This window comes from Tachysurus vachellii, chromosome 26 (assembly GCF_030014155.1).
Source record: "Tachysurus vachellii isolate PV-2020 chromosome 26, HZAU_Pvac_v1, whole genome shotgun sequence".
Taxonomy (NCBI): Eukaryota; Metazoa; Chordata; class Actinopteri; order Siluriformes; family Bagridae; genus Tachysurus; species Tachysurus vachellii.
In genome coordinates, this window is record NC_083485.1 from 14,825,783 (window position 1) to 14,852,324 (window position 26,542).

The 26,542-nt window shown below is 40.4% G+C and overlaps 1 protein-coding gene across 2 annotated transcripts in view; it reads left to right on the plus strand.

Annotated features, from left to right (window-relative positions):
- Nucleotides 1-26,542, plus strand: part of pappaa (pregnancy-associated plasma protein A, pappalysin 1a) — an 88,840-nt gene that overhangs the window by 55,213 nt on the left and 7,085 nt on the right. The window contains exons 15-22 of one of the 2 annotated variants that reach the window (XM_060863351.1): nt 2,883-3,048; nt 11,209-11,392; nt 11,664-11,865; nt 12,108-12,303; nt 13,164-13,314; nt 15,066-15,181; nt 20,616-20,687; nt 21,805-21,903. In XM_060863351.1, the coding sequence (XP_060719334.1) occupies nt 2,883-3,048; nt 11,209-11,392; nt 11,664-11,865; nt 12,108-12,303; nt 13,164-13,314; nt 15,066-15,181; nt 20,616-20,687; nt 21,805-21,903 (1,186 nt within the window). The remainder of the gene's footprint in view (nt 1-2,882; nt 3,049-11,208; nt 11,393-11,663; nt 11,866-12,107; nt 12,304-13,163; nt 13,315-15,065; nt 15,182-20,615; nt 20,688-21,804; nt 21,904-26,542) is intronic. The other variant, XM_060863352.1, reaches the window with a different exon arrangement.

A 26,542-nucleotide genomic window follows, 5' to 3' on the forward strand; every position in this document is an offset into this window, starting at 1 on the left:
AAGTATCGCAATTTTTAACCAGTGTTACAGCTGGAGAAAATTCTTTGAATCCCCAGACCGAAAAGAACGGTCCACCACTTTTTTCCGTCATAGGTTCATATTTCTTACTGGACAATCATGTTTCTAATCAAATCTCGTCTGCTCTGCGGTTGGGAGATCAGATCAGCTGTTAGACAGAGTTCCGACTTCTTCCACTTTCATATATAAAATAATCAATTATTGCTGAACAGATGGATGAACTTTGACTGGCACACCTGCGTCCGAATGTCTGTTTGTTCGCTTCGTGTTCGACCTCCATTCCAGTCCAAACGCATCGCATTATGTAGTATGATGTAGGTGACTGAAAAAACATTTCAAACAAAAAGTCTTGGCAAGGCTCCCAGTGTGAGATTTATTGGCGCTGTATATCACTACTGTTGCAGGGGTAAAGTGAAACCTTGTAGTCATCAAAACCGTTTGGTGGACTACAAAATCTGGGACGAGGTTACATAAAAGACAATTGTTAAACGGTCGCGAGCTTCGGTTTGAACTCTTTCGGTTCGCTGGAAGTCTTAACAGTGACAATCTGCAATATTTTTTATTATTAGCTTCAAAATAGAAAACAAGAACATTTATTAAAGGAATGTTTACTGCGGTACGTTATATCCATGTTATAACAAGAACCAATTTGTTTCGCAAAGGTTCCACGACTAAAAATGATTAAAACTAAAACGAGTGACTTTTTTTTTTAACAGTAAATGTTTGTATTCCTACACAAAGTGCTGTGTTAGAAGAGAATAAAGTATAATACACTTGCTCTTATGGGTAATCATTGACTTCTGGGTGGTAACAGTGACTCCTGGATTCATCACACCACCTCAGTGAGGCCAGTGGAGGCTCAACGGTTAAGGCTCTGGGTTACTGATCAGAAGGTCACGAGTTCAAGACCCTGCACCTCCAAGCTGCCAGTGTTGGGCCATTGAACGAAGCCCTTAACCCTACAGCTCCAGGGGTGCTGTATCATGACTGACCCTGTGTTCTGACCCCAGCTTCCTAAAAATCTGGGATATGTGGAAAATATGTTCATTATCCTGTAAATGTCTTTTTCTTCAGTTCTCTGTCACCTTTATACACACTATATGGCCAAAAGTTTGTGAACACCTTCACATCCATATATGTGTTTCCATGGACACTATTCTGCTAGATTTTGGAGTCAAGTCACAATTTTCTTTTTTCTTTAACATAATTTCTAAAGGGGGGCACGGTGGCTTAGTGGTTAGCACGTTTGCCTCACACCTCCAGGGTTGGGGGTTCGATTCCCGCCTCCACCTTGTGTGTGTGGAGTTTGCATGTTCTCCCCGTGCCTCGGGGGTTTCCTCCGGGTACTCCGGTTTCCTCCCCCGGTCCAAAGACATGCATGTTAGGTTGATTGGCATCTCTGGAAAATTGTCCGTAGTGTGTGATTGCGTGAGTGAATGAGAGTGTGTGTGTGCCCTGCGATGGGTTGGCACTCCGCCCAGGGTGTATCCTGCCTTGATGCCCGATGACGCTTGAGGTAGTTCGGATAAGCGGTAGAAAATGAGTGAGTGAGAGTGAGCGAGAGTGAGAGTGATGGGAAATTGTGAGAAAGACATTCTAGGCCAGGGGAGTCCACTCTTAACTGGAAAGGGCCTGCGTGGGTGCAGGGTTTCATTCCAACCAAGCAGAAGCCACACCAGAGTCTATTGAATGCCAAGATCAAAGAATTAAACAGATAGAATCAGACGTGGCTCCTGTTTAATTGGACATCCTGTGGATTAGATTGGACATCCTGTAAGCTTTCAACTTTCCAGTCTTTGCAATATTAAGGCAAAGACCCACATATTGACCTGACACCCACCTGTCTACATACATTTGGACAGATAGTTTATTTCTAAAGCAGTGCTTTGATTTTGGAAGTTGAACTCGGAATGTCAGATTCAGTCGTTTCAGCGATCACCGTTTGCTCCCACTTTTGCGTTTTCAGCTTTCAGATTGTCTAACTTTGTCCAGTTAGCACTGCGAATGAGATTTGAATGGCATAGAAGTAAAAAAAAACACTCATCACACGCGTCCGTCATGTCTGGAGATCTTTGCGAACGATTAGACATGACATCTTGTCAGTAACAAAAGATTCGTTTGAGTTTTAGAAGCCTGTGCATCGATTTGAGAAAGAGAACCGTATCTGCCGTTTGTTTGTCTGCTGTTTCATCCGTTTCACTTTCAGCCATGTTGATTTAATCAGTGCCGAGGCATGTGTTAATGATTCAAAAGGACTTTATTTGTCTGTGTGGGGAAGAAGTGAATGTGAATGTGGTTTGCTTGCTTGTGTGTGTGTATGTGTGTGTGTGTCTGCGTGTGTGTGTGCGACGGATATGGAACACATCCGATTTTCACCTTTTGACAAGAGTTCTAGTTGATTCCTTGACCGAAGCATGTCAAGTTACAGTAGTGTCCCAAATCTCTTACTCGGACACAGGTCCCGGTCTAGGCGCTGTGCTCGACTCCGCTGTGTTTGACTCCGCTTCCATCGCGGTGCTCGTGAGGTCTCATTTGTTTAGCTCCAGAGTGGAAAGAGTGGGCCAAGCACATTCTATTTATACTGCAGCTCCCTCCCTGCGGCTTTGTTGCCAAAGTAATGAAGATTAATGTCAGGTTGACCGCGGTGTGTGTGTCTCGCTGGAGTTGAATGTGACATGTAGTATTCCACTGTTAGTCCTCCGGGCCGTCTGGAGGATGACGTAGTGCAGTTTGTGTGCAACAGCCTATCTCTTTCTCACTCTCTCTCTCTCTTTCTCTCTCTCACTCTCTCTGTGTCGCTTTTCTTTTCCTTATCTCTCTCTCTCTTTCTCTCTCTCTTTCTCATTCTTTCTATCTCCCTCCAGTTGCGTTCATTACTCCTGCGAGGCCATCGACTGCCAGGAGCCGAAGGTCCGCAATGCAGAGCTGCGATGTAGCAGTGGCTTTTTCAACGGCGCCCGATGCACTGTCACATGCAACAGTGGCTACGTGCTGCAGATCCACCGGGACGATGACCTCATCAAGAGCCAGGTATGCGCACGGCTGAGAAAAGAACGAGAGAGCGAGAGGGAGCGAGAGAGAGAGATAGAGACAGAGAGGGAGAAAAAAAACATTGTCTCTCCAGTGTGTAAGAAAAGACAGAGCTACTGTATAGTCTGCTTCTCAGTTTCGTCCCCGCCGTCTGGCCCCAAGAAACGTCTGGATAAAACAACCAGAGAGAGAAAAAAGAGTGAGCGAGAGAAAGAGAGAGAGAGAGCGGATGAATGAACGTGTGCATTCCAGTCGACCCCCTTTGCCAAGAGCCCCTGCGTTCTCGGCAGCCATTATCGTTATAGCGCGGCACCTCAACAACTTTTTCTGACGTGCACTGAGGAGCCGCATGTGGAAGTGGTTAGCAGTGGTCTTAAACACTCAGCCCCCCCCCTTCCAACCATCCAGCCCTGCTCCCTGAGTTAAGTCTCCATACACAAACTAGGCAAAACCCTAACACAAACACACACATATACACGAACACACACACACACACACACATATACACAAACAGACACTATATACTTCAGCAACAAGACTTATAGTGTGTTAGGTTGCAAAGATATTCCCTAATTGTACTCAAATATTGCAAAACCTATATTTAAATCACAATCATAAGTTCAAAAGTTACAAAAATGTAATGTAAATGTCATTAATGACTTGTAGGTCCACCATAACAGCGTCTTTAGATAATTAGGTCTAAGACCGAGACATGATTTGCTTTTGATTTTGAGACACAGATGTATTCTTAGACCTCATATAGATGTGTGTATTACAAAATAATTAATACCTTTTCATATATTCATGCAGAAAAGAATTGGTGTGGGGTGTGTAAACTTTTGCACCCACTGCTGTATAAAGTGCTTTGTACAAAGCAGAAAAAAAGAGCTGAAGAGCTGGCAGGAGCTGCTGTCTGATTGGTCAGTGCATGATCTAAGGGGAGGATATTAAACCAATGAGTGTTGTTGAGATGGGAATCAGATCCAGTGACAGAAAAATAAATCTACTGAAATTGGCATATAATATATAAACATGTGTGTGTGTGTGTGTGTGTGTGTGTGTGTGTGTGTGTGTAAAAGTAAAAAAGTCATATTAAGTAATAAAAATAAAAATAATGGGATGTGGGATTAGTCCATTTTTTTGGTCCAATTTTTGTAGGAAGTCCCAAATTTTTTAATGAGGTTCCTTTAACACGCCCAATCATAACCTACTTAGAATACGATACATTTTGTACGTTTTGTACATACGCATGATGCTCGAATGCTCACTCTGGAGCGGTCGTACGAGCCTGAAAAGAACAGGACGCACCAGGTCTCATGTCGTAAGTGTCACGTATACGTGTGTGTGCGTGCGAGATTGCAGCATCAGCACGGAAAGAGTGAAAGACGAGACCGACGTCAAGCTCCTTCTCATCATCTTGCTTCATTAGGGAATTGCAGACTTGCTCCACTTGTGTCAAACGGGTTTCCAGGAACTCTTTTAGATCATTGTATCTGCAAAACCATCTGTTCTGTTTTCTCCACTTGTTTGTGTGTGTAAGTGCATGCGAATATGTCTGTGAGTGAAAGAGAGAGAGAGAGAGAGAGAGAGAGAGAGAGAGAGAGAGAGAGAGAGCGTGGGTACACCGTTGTTTTTGTTTTCTCCTTGTAAACCCTTTTCTCAGATGTTTGATGGATAACCGGTGTGGGAAACACGCTAATTCTACTTTCCCCTGGACATGCAAATGTGCGACTGCGCTATAGCGGTGAGATTAAATCTGCCGTCACATGGAGGCCTAGTAAACTGAGCAAATTATCAATTACGCTCAGCTTTCAACATCGTACAGGACATTCTCGGTAGGAGCAAAAGTTTGTGCACCCGGATACCAAAGTTTACTCTTTGGCCAGATCTGTGTTCCTGTCTTCCTTCCTTTATTTAATTTCAAATTGTATTTGATTTCCCTTAATGCCGATTATTTGTCTCTATCTAACATTTCCCATATTTCAGTCCCTCAGGCTCAAACTTTGAACTCGTTTGTTTTAGACAGGCATTTGTTTTTGTTTTTTTTTGTTTTTTTGTGGGGGGCTTTTGCACACTGCTCAGTCTAAGAGACTTGCGTTGACGATGGTGATTTATGGTTTATGGTGGTGGTTTATTTCAAGGTTTATTGATGTATATCACTGCAGCTAAAAGCATCTAATCTTCTGCTACATCTAAGAAACTGCATGCAGAAGGAGTTTATGCAAAGAGTCTCCAGTTTCACCTGGGGTTTTCCACCAGAAGAACCTTCACACTTTCCTGGATAATAAAAAAAAAAAAAATAATTGTTTAAATGGCAATGAAGCTGATGTCATATTAGAGCTTTAATAAAAGTAAAATAAAAAAAGAGTTAAACACTCCTTTGGTTATTTTGTAAGTATCAGCAAAGCATGTTATGTTCCTCATAAATATAAAATGTTTCGTTTACATCTTGAATTGATCATTTTCTGTAAATCTGCTTTGGGAAAATGTCCACGGTGAGAAATGCTCCGCATATAAAAATGCACCGAATTGGAAAAATTCCTACGTATTTTTGCTGAAATGCTTCTTTATAGACTGCGATTCTGACTTGCGGTGATTCTTAGTGATCGTTGTTAAGGTGCATCTATACGATAAAGGAGCTAAATGGAAGCGGGTGTAACGCAAAGCATGTTGTTTGGGCTCTGCTTCAGCAGATGTGCTCTGGAGATGTCTGGCTTGAATTAGACACACTATCCAGCAGAGAGGAGCAGAAACCTCAACTGTAAATAAAATTAAAATGGGAAAAAAAAAAAAAACAGGAGGAAACTCCTTTTGCACAAACACTGTCTTTTTAATGTGACCCGTTTTTTTTGTTCTCCCTAGTTCTGCCTTCGGCTGGACGTTAAGCGGCAGGATCCTGGTGTTTTACGTGCGTTTGTTATGGGTTTGTTTGTATGTGCGTGCGTCCGTGTGTGCGTTCATGGGTGCATGCACACACACGTTTACCCGCGTCTGTTTCTTTTTACAAGGGAAAGTAGTGTATCAGCATGTAAGACTCATCTGTTAGGTGCGCTAAAGTGTCCCTGACAGGGCTTTGTAGCCAGTAAGCCCACAGGAAACCAGCAGAAACCAAATCTCGCTCCGGCGGACGGTCGGTCAAAGCCGAGCGATGGGAAATCCAATAGATGTGCATGATAGATATGGGAAAGAGATGTTACATGATTCCTGCAGTTCTCCCACAGCACACAGAAAAACACAACGACTAAAGGCTATAATCAATGGATATAATCTAATATGGAGAGAATACTTCCCTACTTCTGTTATCTGTAGCTTCACATAAATATATGTGTGCGTACATACAGGTCTGTTTTTTCCCTATCAGTGCAAAACACAGTATTAAGGAAAAAAAAAACAACAACAACAACAAAAAAAAAAACATTGTCAATCGTTTGTAAAAATTTTGTAACATTTGAGAAAAATCTAATTAAACAAATACAGAAACAGGAAATTCTGTAAAAATCCTGAAAATGCAAGTGCAAAGTCTTATGAAATCCGGCAGCAAAACAAAAATTATAAAAGAAAATGCAGAAAAAAACAAACAAACAAACAAACAAAAACAAGGAGATAGTAAATTTAGAAAGTAAAAAAATTAAGCAAAAAAATAAAAAATAAAAATCCCGGCAATATCAACTAGTTTTCTGGGCCAGAAATCTGAAATGAAGAAACCAGTCAAATTTGTGACTTAGCAATATTATAAATCAGTATTTAGACTTTTTCTATATACTGCACCTTTAATTTTACAACATTATCTTAAACCTTTAATGCAAATCCATTACTTTTTAAGGACTAAGTACCAATAATTCAAATAATTCAATTTTTGATGTTTGCTAGCAAGAGAAAGCAAACGTTTAAAATTAGCTTAAAAAGTCACTTCAACTAGCTAACTTTGTGTTTAATATCTTGCTAATGATTAGTTGTTAGCAAATACATACACAAGAGTTTATATTCACTAAAAGGATAGAATTTGAGATCGCCTCATGGTTTGTTGTAGAAATCTACTTAAGCTAGTTAGCGTTAGCGAGCTATATGAGGATTGAATTGCTTGTGATTTCAAAAAAAGGACATTTCTTTATTTATGAATCCCACAGATATACAAAATAATCCAGTTTACAGTTTATACTTTCTACCTTTTCAACAGACTTTCCTTCATTAAACTGGTCTGGAAACTCTGCAAAGACATGCGTGTTTAATTCAGTCCACTCGCTCTGTGCAACATTTCAGATCAGTTCCTGTCAGAACGTTAACTTATGGCACAGCCGTAAAGATTCAGAAACCTGTTATCAGTTACTGGGGAAAAAAAATCCTTTGTTGATATAAAAATACACAGCTGTCTGAAACTATGAAAACTATGATTAATGTGTGTTTTTCTGATTATGCGTCTCCTTTGATATATTTCTTGGACGATATAACCACAGTGAGGTTATTCAAATTTGCTTATATTGTTCTCGGACTGTGTTCGCCCCAGCTTTTTTTATGTGATGGCTATGAGATTTGAGTTTGGTATTTATGAGCTAATGTTATGCTCGACATAATTCAAAGTCCGCTGCACGTAAATGTTAGCGGTCTGTGGTTTTCACTGAGGATTGTTATGCTGTAAATAGTCATTTTCTGGCAAGGAGGCACAAATATTAACATTAATCTTTTATCTGAAATTACAGAATTCTAACGGTATCCAGACTATTAAGTGCTTTTAAAAATATAAATATATATATATATATATATATATATATAAATCAAAGAATATTGAACGGAGATTGGATCAAAACATCAAACAGGCAGGCTAGTAAAGCTTTATAAAAAAGAGCTCTATAAAACTTTTCAGTCATCCGTATCGTGAGTCTCGACGATTTGCAACTCATCCGTTCGCATCAAATTTGAGTAGAGCTTCAAAATTAAACCACATGTCCAGGTTTTAGCACTTAGTAAGTAGTACTGTTTTTATACTACTATACACAATAAATGATATGCGTATAGCAGAATGCAATTTTTATTACAGCAGAAGGTTTTTATCCATCCAGATGTACTGGATTTGAGCAGCCAGGTTACAAATGCATGGTGTTTGATGCAGCTAGCAAACTAACATTGCTAACAGGGAATCTAGATAAGATTTTTCCCCAAAGTGCCCTCCTACACACTCCTCAAACCATATGAGGTTCTTAATTAAACTTATACAACCTGGCGGATGCATCATGACTCATTCATTGATTTGTTCATTCACCGATCCTGAGCAAATTCTTTAGTCTATCGCTGGACTTGGCAGCGAGAGAGGAAAACATCCTGGACGAACAGAGAGCAACCAGAGAGTTCAATATCAAACCAGGACTCGGTGTAGATAACTTTGAGGCCACAACGCTACTGGTTGCATTGTTATTATTGCAGTGTATAAAAAAAATAACTGGTGTATCTGAACTTTACTGGGGCAGCCATCTTAAAGAATCTCCGCCGCTCAGAACATTTATAGCACATGAAAGGGATGAAGGGAACTTGATATCGTAAATCGTAAATTCAGATCCTCCCTGCTATTTAAAAAAATAAATAAATAAATAAATAAATAAATGAAGATCTTTGTTCAGGTACTATTTACATTGGAACAAGTGTAGATCGTAATGAACGGCACTTGTGTATGGTAAAGAACATCTAAGAAACTCTCTCTCTAAGTCCAGGTTTAAGACTGCAGGCCTCCAGAGATGATTTTTCACTTTGTAACCAGATGTTCAGGGCATTTTTTGAATATCAGTGTTTCAGTGGAGCAAAAGAAGCCAACATTCTTTCACAATGATATCTAAACCACACGCTGACCTGTTTAGATCAAAACAGTCCGTTGTGTCTGGCTTTTTGGATGGGAATGTTTGCTGGCATAATAGCCAGATGTACCAGATATCTCCCACTATAAAAAATGTACCATTGCAGGAACTTTTTCCCTCTTTGAAGTTTAACCAGCGACCTGCTTTGCACTGACTTTCATGATATTTCAATAGTTATCTGATCCATCTACAATGTAAATCAGTTCCAAACTGTGACATGCACTAAATGAGAACATTTCAAAACAAGCAAGCAGTGACTTTGGAGACTTAATGGCAGTTTACGGTGGTTGTGGCAAACAGATGATGTACTCTTATTTATTTTTAGTGTTTTAGAAGATGAACAATCATAAATATATGAGAGCTATTAAACCGTTTTGTGTAGGCCGAAAACAAACCATTTTAAACAACACTAGACCCGTCCATGAACCTTAAACGTTCTTCAGTTTGTCTCTCTGGGGCAAGCTTCAATGTGTAAAGGCACGAAAGCAGGATTTAATTTCAAAAAATGATTTCAAGGTTAAATCTATTTAACTAAATAGAATAGAAACCCAGAACCCTTAGAAGCAAAGGAACAGGCTTTCACCGTGTTTTTGAATAACACAAGGTTTCACCATTTTTACATCACAAGCTTACATGTCACACTTTATGTATTCAGTTTGGCATCACCTCCCACTAGTAGCCATAACAACTTCAAGAGTTTTGTCCATTTTCCCTACAGTTTAGTCATAGCCAGTTCCCACCCAGAACATGTGCTTCTCCCACACATGTGAAACCAACCACTGCATCCTTTCAAACTGCTGCTCATTAAATATCATAGGACAGCTACGTTTGGAAAAGACCATTATGTGAATTATTCTGCATACAGGAACTGATCTAGTGATGAGATCAATCAAGAAGGAAAAAAAAAAGACTTTCTTTCCTTCCAGGGTCAAATATGGTCTCTTTGACTCCCAACCACAGACTCTTGTTGAGCCCATGGTCTGTGGCCTCCCTGACAAGTACCATGTACACCCTGCCAACTTCTATAGACATTGTCACAAAGCAGCTTTACAGAAATCCAGATGTAGATTTAAGAGTGGCAAGGAAAATCTCGCAGGGATGACATGTGAATAAAAACTTCAGAGGAACCAGACTGAAAAGGGAACCCATCCTCTTCTGGTTGACACCAGATGGTTGGATCATTACAGTATGCAGTAATATCGAAAGAGAGACACTACTGAATGTATAAATGTTAAAGAAAACAGAATGTGCAGTTCTTTGGAAGCACAAGTCTCTGGCATATCCAAATGAGATCATGTACAGCAGGATAATGTTCACACCTCAGCAGGAAGGTGAGTCATACCATAGGCATACCAGTTATTGGAAAGTGCAAGTCTCTACGGAATCCATGTACAGCAGCAAGAAGGTTAATCATAAGTACATATGAAGGCAGGTAGGTGGTGGGAGTGCAAATAGGGATTCCTGTAGGACTACCTACTGTATGTCTGCATAACAAAAGAGAGGGAAAGCCAGAAGGTATAACAGGTTTGAGTTCACCCTGGGGCATCAGCATCCTGCCACTGCAATGGCAACAAAACTGAGTGATCACTTTTAGAGGATAGAGGCATCCTCAAGACATACCAGTTTACCACCTAGAACTGCAACTGTAGCAAAGAGAAGAATTTAAAATGCCTGTCCAGCTTGTCTACTAGGGGGCACGGTGGCTTAGTGGTTAGCACGTTCGCCTCCAGGGTTGGGGGTTCGATTCCCGCCTCCGCCTTGTGTGTGTGGAGTTTGCTTGTTCTCCCCGTGCCTCGGGGGTTTCCTCCGGGTACTCCGGTTTCCTCCCCCGGTCCAAAGACATGCATGGTAGGTTGATTGGAATCTCTGGAAAATTGTCCGTAGTGTGTGATTGCGTGAGTGAATGAGAGTGTGTGTGTGTGTGCCCTGCGATGGGTTGGCACTCCATCCAGGGTGTATCCTGCCTTGATGCCCGATGACGCCTGAGATAGGCACAGGCTCCCTGTGACCCGAGGTAGTTCGGATAAGCGGTAGAAGATGAATGAGTGTCTACTTGTCTACTGAGGCAGCTAATGCATGAATTACAAGAATAAATTTTATGTTTAAATTTTAAACGATAATTCAACAAATTGTTTTTAACAACTGGGCATCAGTGGGTTTCAAGCAATGCACAAATGTACAAAATCAAATTCTTACCAAGATACAGGACACTCAAATCCAAAACTAATTGTCGTATTCGTAGCGGTCTAAACAGGTTACCATTTTTACCTGTAGTGTAGTGACCCTTGGCATTTCTTGCCCTGTTTACCCCTTGTAGTCAGGATCTACGGTGACCATGACCTGTACAGATGGCAAGTGGAACAAGCAGGTATCCTGTGAGCCTGTTGACTGTGGCCTTCCTGACAAATACCATGTCCACCCTGCCAACTTCTACTTTCCTGAGGGTACCACCTATGGCAAAAAGTGCACCTTCCAGTGCAGGGAACCTGCTCAGCTTGTAGGTGAGAAATGTCTACCACTCTTAATTCATGGGTAAATGGAATAAAGCTAGCTAGTGAGACTAGTGAGAAGATGGTTCAGGTGCAGAATAGCAGCAGGTTACTTTTGGTAGTGGTAATAGGGAACTTAAAATTAATAACAGTTTGGTTTGGGTTGGAAGGGTTGATACGGTCTGTTCTGATCAATCTTTCTCATTTATTAGCCATAAATTGTTACCCAGACATGAAAAGAGGCTAACAGTTAGAGGACCATTTTAATTCTGCCTTGCTATAGGAACTAATAACACACTGACATGCATGGAGGACGGCCTGTGGTCCTTCCCGGAGGCTTTGTGTGAGCTGCGTTGTCCTGCTCCTCCCATCATTCCCAATGCTGTATTGCAGACCAAACGTTGTAACGAGACTGGCCTGAAAGTGGGCTCACTTTGCAAGTACAAGTGCAAGCCTGGATATCACGCCACCAACAAGCCCAAGAGGTACTTTTCACTGTCAAGCTGTTTACTTCTAGTCTAATTGCCATCACTGTCTAGATTAGAAATTCTCAATACACTTAAAACTTGTTGCCATAAGGTGATAGATCTAAAACAAGGTCAGTCAGATGACTGTAGCCTTCCTGACAAGTTCCATGTCCATGTTCACCCTGCCAACTTCAACTTTCCTGAGGGTACCACCTATGGTCCACATTTTTTACCATTTCTTTGTTTGTTTTTCTTTAAAGACGGGCATTTAAGATGCAGTGCACAGAGGATGGCCGATGGCTAGAGGGATCATGTGAGCCAGTGATGTGTCCTCCACTTCCTCCGGTTTTCCATGGCATGTACCACTGCACTGATGGCTTCCTGTTTGACAGCATGTGTTGGCTGCAGTGCCACTCTGTCAATAGCACGGCGAAGGCATCCGCTCCCTGCAAGCAGGTCAGTCATTTCCTTTCTGTCTGAGTATTTTCCATAATACTACTGTATGTCCAGAAGGATTTTGTTCTTTTTATACAAAAACAATTTGCCAGTTATATATTTTTTTTAATTTACAAATCTATCTATATTTAAAAATCGATCTATATGTATGATAATGAGTTCCCATAATCACTATATAGTAGCTAGTTCTCATCAGCCTAACCTTTTTTTTTTTCTGTCTCTTGAAACTAATCAGATAAAAAAAAAAAAAACTTGGTTTCTGTGTCGCAAAACTTAAGCACTGACACTGGAGACAAGTTGGCAAAATAAACTTAAATCAGCAACATATCACAAAATAAAGCATAAAATATTAGATCAAGCTCATTGATAATCAACACTTGATTCAGAATCCAGCAGTGAAAATGGCTTTTGCTTTGCTTCCTCTGTGTGTCTCTCCCTGTGGTTCCCCATCTGGTTTAATTTCAAAAGCTCTGGGTTCAGAACCTAGAACAGGAAAATGATTGCGCGTCTGTCCTCGTCACTCACTCACACACACACACACACACACACACACACACACACACGAACACAGGCTGCTGGATGACTGACCTTGCCAGCAACATCTCTCGCAACACCCCTTTGATGTCCAATGACCTCATGGTGGAATTTGCAGCATGGCACAAACAAAATCAAGTGTTGCACCAGATGTAATCCTGAATGTTTTCAAGTTCATGTCACACGCACCTCAGCTGACGCACAAAAACATTCTGCCAGTATGATTCGATTAAGCCTCCTTTTAATTGCACGACATTAAAAGGTCTGAGAATTTGGAGTGATTTGTCTGTTCGATGGGTGATATGATGCATCTGCTGTCTCCCCAGCAGGGACCACACGCCAACATGATCCGCTGCAGGAAAGACGGAAACTGGACAGGATCTTTCCAGATCTGTCCACAAATACAGGGTCAGTGTGCTTTACCGCGGAACCTGAATACAGGAATCCGGCTCAGCTGCAAGAAAGGACACGCTATAGGTGGGAATGCTGGACGAATCATATGCTCTTTATCCAACCAGAAATGAGACTAACACTTCTGTTTATGACAAAATTATTGAAATAGTGTGTCTTCTATCTAAATACTTAAAGTATTAGATGTAATATAATGACTAAGCCAGAGGTGACAACCATGTGGACAAACGTCCTAAGGAGGTTTTTATGATCAACACATTGATAAAGTCCTCTTTTTTTATTTTACAGTAGGCAAAGTGAGGTTGAAATGAACACAGAGATAACAGACAATTCACAAATGAATGTGAGAACAATGACAGAGCGTCCAATTAACTAGAAACATACAAGCAGGCCTGGCAGTCATTAGTGTGAAAATTAGTTACAGGTGTTATAATACATAGGGATTTCATTAAGAACAAAATGAATGTTTTATGAAGGAAGTCTCAGTATACTTAACTACAACTGGAGTTATGAATTATTTGTAATGCATCATAGTTACGGGGGGCACGGTGGCTTAGTGGTTAGCACATTCGCCTCACACCTCCAGGGTTGGGGTTCGATTCCCGCCTCCGCCTTGTGTATGTGGAGTTTGCATGTTCTCCCCGTGCCTCGGGGGTTTCCTCCGGGTACTCCGGTTTCCTCCCCCGGTCCAAAGACATGCATGGAAGGTTGATTGGCATCTCTGGAAAATTGTCCGTAGTGTGTGATTGTGTGAGTGAATGAGAGTGTGTGTGTGTGCCCTGTGATGGGTTGGCACTCCGTCCAGGGTGTATCCTGCCTTCATGCCCGATGACGCCTGAGATAGACACAGGCTCCCCGTGACCCGAGGTAGTTTGGATAAGCGGTAGAAAATGAGTGAGTGAGTGAGTGAGCATCATAGTTACATGAGAAGGACATAAAGCCTTTTATCAATATGTTTAAACAAATTAACAAACAAAAAAAGCTCCGACAGGCTTGAGATAATATTTAATGAATTTGGCTAAATACCAGTATATTTTATAACAAAACACGGTTACCTCTGCCAGGAGGTTAAGACTTAGCCATTGATTGTTAGAGAGGTGAGGAATTAATTACATTAAGCACATAATAAAATTTTTTTATATGTAGGCTCATGTCTTTGTGATTCAGATCCACGTGCCCCCGGAAATACCCCAGGAGGTAAAGTTGGCACCATAATTAGATCGAACCAAAATAAATAGTTTTTGGAAATCACCAAACTTTAATGCTTGATAGTAAAAGTAGTTTAATCTCCTGAACCATCTGCTTTCATGGATTCTTATCAATATCAAAAACACGAATTATACACATTATACAGATGTTTCAGATTAATATCTGGTTGCCTGTGCCAGGGGTTTAAAACCAGGTTGTAGAACGAGCATAAAGGTCAAGCGCCTGCAACTGGATGTTAGATGTTACAGCAAGCAGTAATCAGCAGGGATCAGAAAAGATGTTAAAAAAAAACAAACAAAGGAAAAAAAAGGTTACGATTATAACCACAGCATAACATAAAGCGTTTAAGCTAACTCACTCACTAACTGCAAGGTATTCAATTTCATAAAGGGTGCCAATATTTTAGTAAAATTGACCCTATTTACAGGAACTATTTACATTTTCTTTTGCTTGTACTTCATTTTGAATTCACTCTCTTTTTCCTCCTCTCTCTCTCTCTCACTCTCTCTCTCTCTCACTCTCTCTCTCTCTCCCTCTCCCTCTCTCTCTCTCTCTCTCTCTCACTCTCTCTCTCTCTCTCTCTCTCTCTCTCTCTCACACACACATAGGTGCAGAGTGTGAGCTTTCATGCAGGGACATGAACAGTGATGTGGTCATCCTGCCTGACAACATGACAGCTAGCAGTGTTCTGGAGCACCACTGGATGAACCCACCCAAAGTCACGGTGTGTTTTCTCCTGTCGCCCTGGACAGCACACACACACACACACACACACAAACACACACAAACACACACTTCACCAAAGAATGTTTTCTCTCAGGCGGCTGTGGGAGAATGTTGCACTCTCTCTCCATATCTCCATCGAGATGCTCTTTCATGGGATGTGTGTTGAAGTGTGTTTGACTGGCCGGTGATTCATATTTTCTCATAGCTGTCTGAGTACTGGATTTCTCATGAAAATGAGCATTTAGGGCAGAAAAAAGCATCTATGTAGCATCATATAGCATACATTATAACTTATAAAGCCTGGAACACATCTGTAAGTCATTTCTCTAAATCCTGCATTCACAATACCTTGTAGCATAAAATTACGTGTATATATACCTTAATATTTCTGGGGGAATCCTTTTTGGGTCCTGGATATTATAATACGTATATTGGGTCCTTATAATGCGTGGAATAAGACTGTATAAAATCTAGAATTTTAGAATCTGTCTAGAATGAATTTTCAAGTATCAAATTTACAAAATATTTTGTGTTTGTGACTGAGATGTGATTTGCTTAATTAATGTCAAATAAGCACTTATAACGCTTCATAACCTACTACCTAAAAAACTTGCACAGGCTTTTATTACCACACCTGAATTTGCATAAATAAATGTGCCATTATAATGCCTTATTACCCGCACTACAATACACAAACTAACAATACTCCAGAGCCTGTGTTGTAATGCATTATAACTGTTCTTATGAACAGCATCGAGCAGCATGACAGAATGACGTCATACATGTACACTTTATAAAGTGTCTTGACTGCTTCTTACGAGCCTTCAGAAGGTATTATTTTATATGTGCACACTATGATGCATTATGAATAAATAAATGAAGGAAGTGTGAACAGGATACGTAAATATTATCGTTAAAGAAAATTGTTAAAGGCAATAATGAAGACATGAAGCAGAAATGACGTGAGGCCAGCAGAGCCTAACATAACCTGTGTGTGTGTGTGTGTTTGCTTTATATGTACAGCATTTTCAGTTTATGTCATATTCGTACTCATTAAATTCCCAGTCAGGCATGCACCAGCATTCCCGGTTACCTCACATTAAAAAAAAAAACGGTTATATTACAGTAATCTCTGAACTCGTTTCAACTGCAACAAGGCGGAGGCCAAGTCGTAAAAGTTAAAAAGAAGTTGGCAATCACTATAATTTTGAGAATGACCCTATTACGGCCGCTAATAGAACAGCTTGATACACATTTAACTGTCAAAAGTATTATATTGATTTAACGCTGGTTGTTGGAACTGGCTGTAGGCGAACTGAAATGTTGTGCTGTTGCTTAACACCTGTCTGTATAAACACCCAGGGCCCTCAGATGCCTTCCGACCCAAACACCGATAAGACCTTAATAGCGGCATCGTAGCATGACACGGCGTTGGATTAGCAATGGCTGAGAAACCCGGCAGCCATTTAGCATTGCGCAAACAAGATCTAATCACCGGAATTCATTAAAGCTGTTCTCCACATTTGTGTGTGAGTAAAATCTAATATCCAGACAACCACCGACATCCAGGGAGAAAAGAAAAGAGATATTTCTTTCTTTATAATTATTTATGTTATTGTTGTTGTTGTGCTCCTCGTTATTATTGGTGTTTCTCATATTTCTTAGTGATGGGAATGTTGAGTCAGCTGCTGAAGAAATGAAATGACACGTCAATGATTGATTGGTTGAAATTGATCCGGTTGTGTGTCAGGGTGGGTGGTGGAGTTGGGCTGCTTGGGGAAGAGGAGCCCGAAATCGATGCCGCTGAAGCGGGCCGGGGCGTTGAGCCGAGGTGAGATCGATCTTTGCTTCGTTTCTCTCCGCAGCTCGCCACCCTCGCCGCACCGGTGACGATCGATAGCGTCTGAATTCCACAACACCTGTTCCTCGTAACTCTCTGCAAGGACACACTCTGCTCATTGGAGCTGACTTCCCTTAGCAAGGGATGCTAACTATCCAATCTGTTGCTAGCATTTGCATAACTTTTATTTGTTGTAGTAATATAAACTGCATGCATAGACAACCAGCGAATTAGCCTAGTTAGTTAACTAATAGATAACTAATTTAGGTGTGGAGTTTGTCTTTAAATATTATTATTATCAATCATTAGTAGAAGTTAGTAGTTAGTAATTATTAATATTGATTACTGATTGCTCCAATTGCTAATCAGTAATCAAGACAAATTTCTCTAAAAGTTTATTGTTTGCGCTTTTTCATATATTAGCTTTCTTGATATCAGCAAAATCAGAGCACTTTGCTGAAATGCACGTAATAGCAAGCAAAAAGAGGGAGTGAGTGAGAGAGAGAGTGAGAGAGAGAGAGAGAGAGAGAGAGAGAGAGAGTGATTGTTCATGCTGGCTCTGCTGGAAGGAAGGGCTAATATTAACCTTTAATTAATAGCCCCAACTTTTTATTAAAAAGTGAATGAGCTAAATTTGATAGCAGGGCTACAGAGAATGATACAGACACAGCAGGGGCTTAAACAGAAGGCTGATTGGATTTCCAGACGTGGAGATGTGTAAAGGGATGATGTCATGCATGTCTAAGCTTTGATAACTTCTGGATCAGGAACCAACCCATAATAAAATCCACACAGAGAACATAGATCAGCTCATAAACATCCAGACAAAGAACATAGATCAGACCATAAACATCCACACAGAAAACATAGATCAGATCATAAACATCCACACAGAGAACATAGATCAGATCATCCACACAGAGAACATAGATCAGATTATAAACATCCACGCAGAGAACATAGATCAGATCATCCACACAGAGAACATAGATCAGATCATAAACATCCACACAGAGAACATAGATCAGATCATAAACATCCACACAGAGAACATAGATCAGATCATAAACATCCACACAGAGAACATAGATCAGATCATCCACACAGAGAACATAGATCAGATCATAAACATCCACACAGAGAACATAGATCAGATCATAAACATCCACACAGAGAACATAGATCAGATCATAAACATCCACACAGAGAACATAGATCAGATCATCCACACAGAGAACATAGATCAGATCATAAACATCCAGACAGAGAACATAGATCAGACCATAAACATCCACACAGAGAACATAGATCAGATCATAAACATCCACACAGAGAACATAGATCAGATCATCCACACAGAGAACATAGATCAGATCATAAACATCCACACAGAGAACATAGATCAGATTATAAACATCCACGCAGAGAACATAGATCAGATCATAAACATCCACACAGAGAACATAGATCAGATCATCCACACAGAGAACATAGATCAGATCATAAACATCCACACAGAGAACAGATCAGATCATAAACATCCACACAGAGAACAGATCAGATCATAAACATCCTCACAGAGAACAAATCTCACTGTTTCTTCAGCTAGCGAGATAACTGGTTAACTTTGACAAGCTAGCTAGCTAATTACCACAGATTACACACTAGCTAAAAGCAGTCGAGACGAGGTTTATTCTACTTTCCGTTTTTAGCTAAGAGATTATTAGCTACATTTTGGCTGTTACTGTAGCTTCCTTGCTCACTTATTTTTCAGCATAATGTTTAAACATGGCCAAAGGTCAAGCTCTTTGTGTTTCTTCAGCTATTCGGCATGCTGGCTAACTTTAACTAGTTAGCTAGCTAAAAATGACAGATTACTCGAGCATGTACAGTAAAAACAAATCTTGACATCAGACATGTTAAGTTTCTGCTAATCAGATGCACTTTTATTTAAAATATTCTACCAAAATCAGTAGCTCATCCAAAATGTGGTTCTCATAAAGGATAGCAGCGCACTTTTAACATTTTTTGTACATTTTTTGTAAAAATAAAAAAAAAAAACGATTTTGAGGAAACAATTTAAATACAAAGTGGGTTAATGGATTTTCATTTGAGTTAGCGTGATCGCACGAATCAAAACGTAGCTCAGGAAACAAACCTGAAGATTTTAAGACGATACAGTCGTCGTGAGAAATCAGTGAATGGTGAAATTCCATGTTCTGTTTATTTTATTACCACAGTAGAAGTTTTCTAGATAAGAGTTTATTTCAGAAAAAAAAACAAAACAAAATGATTGACGAGACCAAAAGTCGTGTCATTTTAATCTGACACACTGTGACCCAAAGTGCTCCCCTTGTTCTCTGTGTGTGTGTGAGTGTGTGTGTGTGTGTTATCGATTTCCCATCACTCCCAGCAGTCTTCGAACGCTGAAATGTTTTCTGTACTCATCTGTCCTCTGATCATTTGTTCCCCACCTTTTTCTTTTCCATTGATTTGCTGACTGCTAGGAAATGTAAAATACCTTAGTTTGCAGGGGTGGGTAAGCGAGAGAGAAAAGTGAGGAGGCTTTGTATTTGTGTGTGTGTGTGTGCGTGTGTGTGTGTTTGAGCTATAACTGACATAAATCTAGCCAATGACAGAAGCTTAGCTGACCTCTGGGTACAGTATAGCTCTCATCCTAATTACCCTCATACTTGCGCTAAATCTCTTGATTATTTTCTTCTTATTATTCCATTTGTATTTTTTTTTTATTGGTATCTTTAATTTCGCAACTGTTTTGTGCTGTAGAAATGAAATGACACGCTGCTGATTGATTGCTGAAATTGATCCAGTGTGTGTATGGGGCTGGTGGAGCTGGATTGCTGGGGAAAGAGAAGCCTGAATCGATGGTGCTTAAGTGGTCTGGGGTGACACACACATACACACACACACACACACACACACAAACACACACACACACACACATTATCCATTCCAGACCAAAATAACCAGCATTCCCATTGCATCTTTTTGCACAATTAAACTCATTGTGCATTGAGTGTAACTGCTTTTACACTAACCAGTGCCATGAAAAAAAAAAATAAATAAAAAATCTTGACATAGCTGGCTTCTCGACAAAGGACACACTGTTTTCGACTTGTAACGGCTCGTAATTAGTGCCCCGTTTTTTTGGAAAGCATTTAAAGTTTCCCACCGACGTTGTAGCACGACGAACCTGTTGCTACACCTACCGCTATTGAACACATCGTAGTGACAGCTGCCTTAATGGCCTGCGATGGCTCCAGGGTGCGAGCACAGGAAACGATCGTTTAACATGCTTTGTCAAATCAAATGATATATGTTATGAAGATCAACTTTCCCAAGGTGTTGTACTTGGATGTTTGCCAAGTTTTTTTAAAATGGCAAGACATTAAACTTGTTGATTTTTTTTTTTTTTTTTTTTTTTTTTTTTTAGAAGATGAGAGAGAGAGAGAGAGAGAGAGAGAGGAATTGTTGCATCGAGTGACCTCAATTTTTGCTCACACTGTTATTCTAGTTGCCAAACAAACACTGGCCTATGTCCCTAAACTCTTTCCCTTTTTTCTACCAACAGCATATAACATGCACCATGGGTCTGAAATGGTTCCCTCATCCCGAGGTCCTACATTGCATCAAAGGTTGTGAGGTAAGATCGTCAGAATTTGTACCCTGAAAATTATCCACGTTGATGAATGAACGTCTTCCTCGTGTCTCGCTCCACTGTGGTGTTAATATGAAGCTCGTATGAAAGTAGACACTCAGGACTTTAAGAATTTGTCGTGTTTCATCACTATTTCTGTTTTTCTCTACAATACTAGAGGTGATAGATTCATACGGTTTGTTTGTTTCCACACTAATGTTTGTATGTTCAGAGTAAATGTTGATATCAAACCCATTTCTGCTCTCTGAGATGCTCTGAGTGTTTGTTCATCTAAAAAGCAGCTCAGATTTATCTCCAACACTACAATTCAGTGTAAAATTATAAAATGAGGGACAAACACACGTCTAAAACACACTGACACACTTTAGATCAGACTCACAGACACAACATCAGTCGGTTGTTTTTTTCTAATTGAAAATGTCCCATGAGTCCGTTCCTGTTCCTCCTTTAAACTGGGATGTGGTAGCTCAGTGGTTAAGGTGCTGGGCTATTGATCGGAAGGTCATGGGTTTGAACCCCAGGTCCACCAAGCTGCCACTGCTGGGCCCCTGAGCAAGGCCCTTAACCCTCAGTTGCTCAGTTGTAAGTCACTCTGGATAAGGGTGTCTGCTAAATGCCATAAATGTAAATGTAAATGTAAAATCTCCAAACAGAAAAAGTTGAGAAACTTACGCGATGCTTCTGACATGCACGTTCTTATGAATGAGTGGTTACTATAGAAACGATAACGCATTAGAACGTGTGATTCTGGTGTAAACTGCATGAAATCACTTCTGTACAACATATCACACGCTGTATAACATCTTTGCAGACAATTAGCTACTGTATTTAATTAGGTCTAAATTTAGCACCTTTCTGTCCTGAAGTATTCTAGCAGAGGTCTGATGACTCTCTCGAACAGGGTTCTAGCTTGGCCGCTTTCCCAGAACACTTTTTACATTTGCTTGTTTCTGACGTAATATAGATGTAAACGAGACTTCCACAGCTGGCAGTAATGCTTTTCAGATTAAATGGTGACATTTGTTTTAGCAGTTTGCATAATGCTTTTATAATATATCATTCTGTTTTAAATAATGATCACCTTCCTTTTTTTCTCATTCAGCCTTTCCAGGGTGACAATTACTGTGATGCCATGAACAACAGAGAATATTGCAACTATGATGGAGGAGACTGCTGTCAATCGACTGTCAAGACTAAAAAGGTAAAACTAGCAGTTCATTTACATGAACTTTTTTTATGTTGTTATTCATTAACGACGGTGAAAACATGGGTCTTTTGGGCAAGACTGAAGACCTGTCCACGAGTTTCTGGAAGATAAAGGGGTCAAAGTCAACCCTTAGAAGTCTATAATGGACTTGATTTGGGTAAACCTATGAAACCCCAGGTCCACCAAGCTGCCACTGCTGGGCCCCTGAGCAAGGCCCTTAACCCTCAGTTGCTCAGTTGTAAGTCACTCTGCATAAGGGTGCCTGCTAAATGCCATAAATGTAAATGTATGAAAGATCATCTCTCACACGTTGTGTACTTACTTATGAATTGTTAAACAACGAGTAGTACATGATCTTTCATAGATTGTCCAAATTACTGGGCCGAAAAATCGGACGTCTAGACATCATTTAAATTGCATGTCGCAGAGATTCGTAGCTTAACAGGAAAGGATTCATTATTGCGATTAAAGCCACAGATACACAGATGTTTATCATTAAAAATAAATAAATAAATAAATACTATAAACAGAAGGCCCACAACTTTCAAATGAGATTTTTCTGATTCTACACCAATCATTAAGTATCTGTTTAATATTTTATTTTAAAAATGTTAGCATTGGCAAATTCCTGTTATATAAGAAGACACTCATATTGGAAAATAATCATCTTCAGGATGGTAACTCCTTGGCTCCAGACCTCATTACACCACGGCATCATTGATTATTTTCATGCCATGGCATGTTTCAATCCTTCTTTATGTAAGTTGATATTATGAAGGAATATATACTGTATACGCATAGAGCCTATGAGCATGCGGGATACAGTAAATACAGGATTTATAGGCTGTTAAAATACAGAATAGCAAATAGACAAAAACAGACAGACTTTTGAGGGTTAAAAGAAAATATTTTGGTTTTATTGCTCAAAGGGCTAGTAGTTCTGGACACACGTTAAAACCTGTTGTTGGTGGGAAAAAGAAGAGTGCATACTCACTGCCGAGTGCAACTAGACTTAAATCCTGCGTAGCAGACAGCCTCATCTGTTTATAGTGACAGGAATATGATTTGAATTGACTTGAGTGATTATATTAAGTTTATATTGGAATACTTTCTCTCCCTAAAGGAATGATCCATTATTATGGTATGTCCTGCCAATACGTAGCATGTATGCTGCCAATACACCAGTATATGATTCACTGAAACCTTTAAAAGCAACAACGCAGACGTGTTTAGTTCTCGTAAGAGTTGCAAACCATTAGCGGTAACCCAAGTGTCTAATAATAAGATGTTATCCAGTCCAGTAAGTTCATTCTTCTGCTGGAGCAGCAGACAATTCTGGTCGACTTCAGACGAATGCTGGAAAAAAAAAGGACTGTCATTGGAGCTGAAAAGAAAAGATAAATGCGGTCTTAAATGCAGGACGAACCCACAGACCCTCGCTTTTCCACGGTTGCGTCATTTTGGCCATTGTACCTCATGCCTACTCCAGAAGGCTGCTGTTTGTTGGGCAATTACCCGAGCCCTCCAGCGGGATGGCAGGCTTTTCCAGAGCAGACCAATGCACAAGGAAGTCTTTTTGTGAACCCTGCTGCGTCTGATGGCCTTTAAAACCTGCAGGGAGCATGAACCTTCTCCTGAAGTTGCATCTCGGTTCCAGATGGAGAGGCAAAGCTTCTTGTTTCTGACATCGATTTATCAGATTGCTGAGATCATGACCAGGCTTGGTTTGTCTTCAAATGACCCATAAATGGGTAACCCATTGGAAGGGGTAACTTATTCATGGTGAACTTCAAAGTCTTCTTGTTTTTGCTTGAGGACATTTAAACCGATCTCGGTTAGTCGTCTGATGACATAGCATTTCCATCTGTGCATTTAAGGGTGTGGAAGATTTATCCGTGGAAGCCATGTAGAGGTGTTAGGTCCTCCGTGTTCCTCTTATCTCTCTTATAACTCTCACCTTTGCTCACTCTGTGAGCCCCCTTGATGCTGGGCTACATGACCATCCTCAAGCTTGGCCTCTCATTAACAGCTCTGTAAACACTACAGAGGCTTTATGGTTCCTGCTGACACACTCAATTCTTCAGGCAATAACCTTTCCTTCTTCAGTCTCATCCATCTCCTGCTCTCTTGCCATATTTCTTACCTCAGGAGCAGTTTGAACTTTTGGCAAAGCTACAACTGTGAGGACACAGGCAGCGATGATTCATTAAGCCTGACTCTATTAGAGGACGCTTTTTGGAGGGTTCGCTATGTCCTGCCTACGTCATTGAGCAGACAGAGATCTCAGCAAGAGTTGAGTGAGTGCCAGACAAGCTCACATGTGTTGACAGAAGGTTCAATTGCTCTGCAACTATTTGCCAAGTGTCTGGTTCGCCACTCTTCTCTGTAGCACATCACATCACAGAGTTGGAAATGCAAGATAAGAATGGAGTCATCATTTAGCATGTATCAGACGCAAAAAATGGAAGGGTTTGTCAAGTGAGTTTGCGAACCCTTCCTTTGACAAGTACCAGAAAATATCAACCCAGGACATGTTGTACATTGCTTTTTGGACCCAAAGGACCAAAACATCTGTTTAAAGAGAAAAAAAAAATAAAGTAAAAGAAAAATAAAAAAACTACACATCCTCAATGTCCAGTGCCAAGCCAAGAGTTTTCCACCATCAAACTGTTAATGCCCACACTGCTCTACTAATGGCTCAAAACAAAGTTTATTGTGGAAAACAGGCCCTAACCCTGTGGGATTTTCCTTGCATTTAAAAAACAACATGATCCTCAGAGCTCAGAACTGCCATCTTGCCATCTGATCTTCAGTAAATCTGTCTCCCAGGGCTGCAATGATAAGCGGATCACCTGGCTTCCCCATCCAAAGCCTAGTTCAGAAGTCAGGTATCCTGTTCTGGCAGTGCTTTAAGCAAATATTTCAGGTGTATTTTGCAAAAAAAAAAAAGAAAACAAAAATACTGTCCCAGGATTTGGGAAAAGGATACAGAAAATTGCTCAAAAAAAAAAAACCCTAATCATAGTTCGACTGATGGACTGCCAGAGGGGAATGTCAACACGAGCAGATGAAGGAAAAGGGATAGGGACTGCCTTAATTGAAGTAATTACTATCCTTGGCTACTGAACAGTCAATCCAACTGGTTTTTATTTGGTTCTCATTGTCAGTTTATTCATCATTACTCAGGAAAGCCTATAAACACATTTCCCTTCAGAGCAATGAAAGTGCACGCATTAGTGCAAAGATAAGAGCCAGTCTGAATTTGAATTGCTCTTAACCTCACCTTGCCTACAAAAGTGTTTTGTAAAGATAGCAACTGAGATACGTTATGACTATTTGTTATGCCAGTTGATTTGAAAGAACAGTGAGCACGCCACCTTGGTTTTTATTTGTCTGGAAAGCAGATGTTTGCATGTCCCAGAGAATAAATAAGTATTGAAAGTCGATGACAAATGTTGTCTTTGTGACCCTGATGTTCACTGGGAAGCTGAATATTTGATCTTGAATCGTTTCCAGATGTTGATGTTTAATCGTTAACTTGTGTAAGGAACGAAGGCTTTGTAAAAGTATAAATATTATGCACACAGCTGTCTGTGTGACTAGCAAAGACATCGTAGTACTCAGAAGTAATGAATTTAGTGCAGTAACATGATTTCGTGGTTAGGCACGGTGTCCTTCCGAAACAGGAAGTCAGAATGACGCTCCGTCGACTGACACGCGACAGCCGGTAGCATTCGTTACATCAACACCCCCAACAAATCTAAAGCAAACAAACAAGAAAACTCGCAGTAGCTTAGTGAGATGGCTAAATATGGGGAACGAAAACAGAATCATGTTTTTGGTTAGTCTCAGGAAGTGACATATTTCAGCATTGGTTAAAACCCTGATCTGAAAAGCATACAGTATAACTGCAACCTCGGACTGTACAACTTCCATATGAACAAACTATAAACTATTTTCTCAATGAAAGGGTCCAAGTGTCCAAGAGGACATTTGATTGATGTTCCCTTGCTGACAAGCAACAAGCAAGATTCACCCCTGCATATATATCGAGGGGCATACATGTACATGTATATGGTTCCTGAGAGCATAGCATTGCGACATAGATTTTTTTCCTCCCCTGGTATAATAACTACACAGTTAAAATGAGAATATTTGTCATATATTTATAGTATAATAGCAGTATTCATTACTCTAAGGTGATTGGTACAAAATCTTTAAATGTTCATTTATATTTTTAGGGGGCAGTTTTGGAAATGAATCCCAAGGATTTTCAAAAAATGTTGTGGTCATGTGCCTTTTACAAACATTCACTTCCAGAGTCTTGTTGTGTGCTCAGAATGACTCAGCTGAGCTCAGCCGAGTCTCAGCGTTTGTGACACGGCATAAGAAAAAAAAGAGTTCTGCCAACAACCTGTGCGATAAAATCGGAGTGCCCTTTCTCCCTCCTCTGCAGGGCGAACCCCTTTGCGGCTGCGCTCCCTTCTAGTGCGATAACCTCAGAGTGAGGGAAGAAAAAGCACTTCCCGCTGCCTGCATGTTTGTTTTCCTTCCTTATCTTTCTCTGGCACACTCCGCCACCCCCTCCCTTTCCCTCCATCTTTGGCTGGAGATTTGAGTATTAAGGAAATAT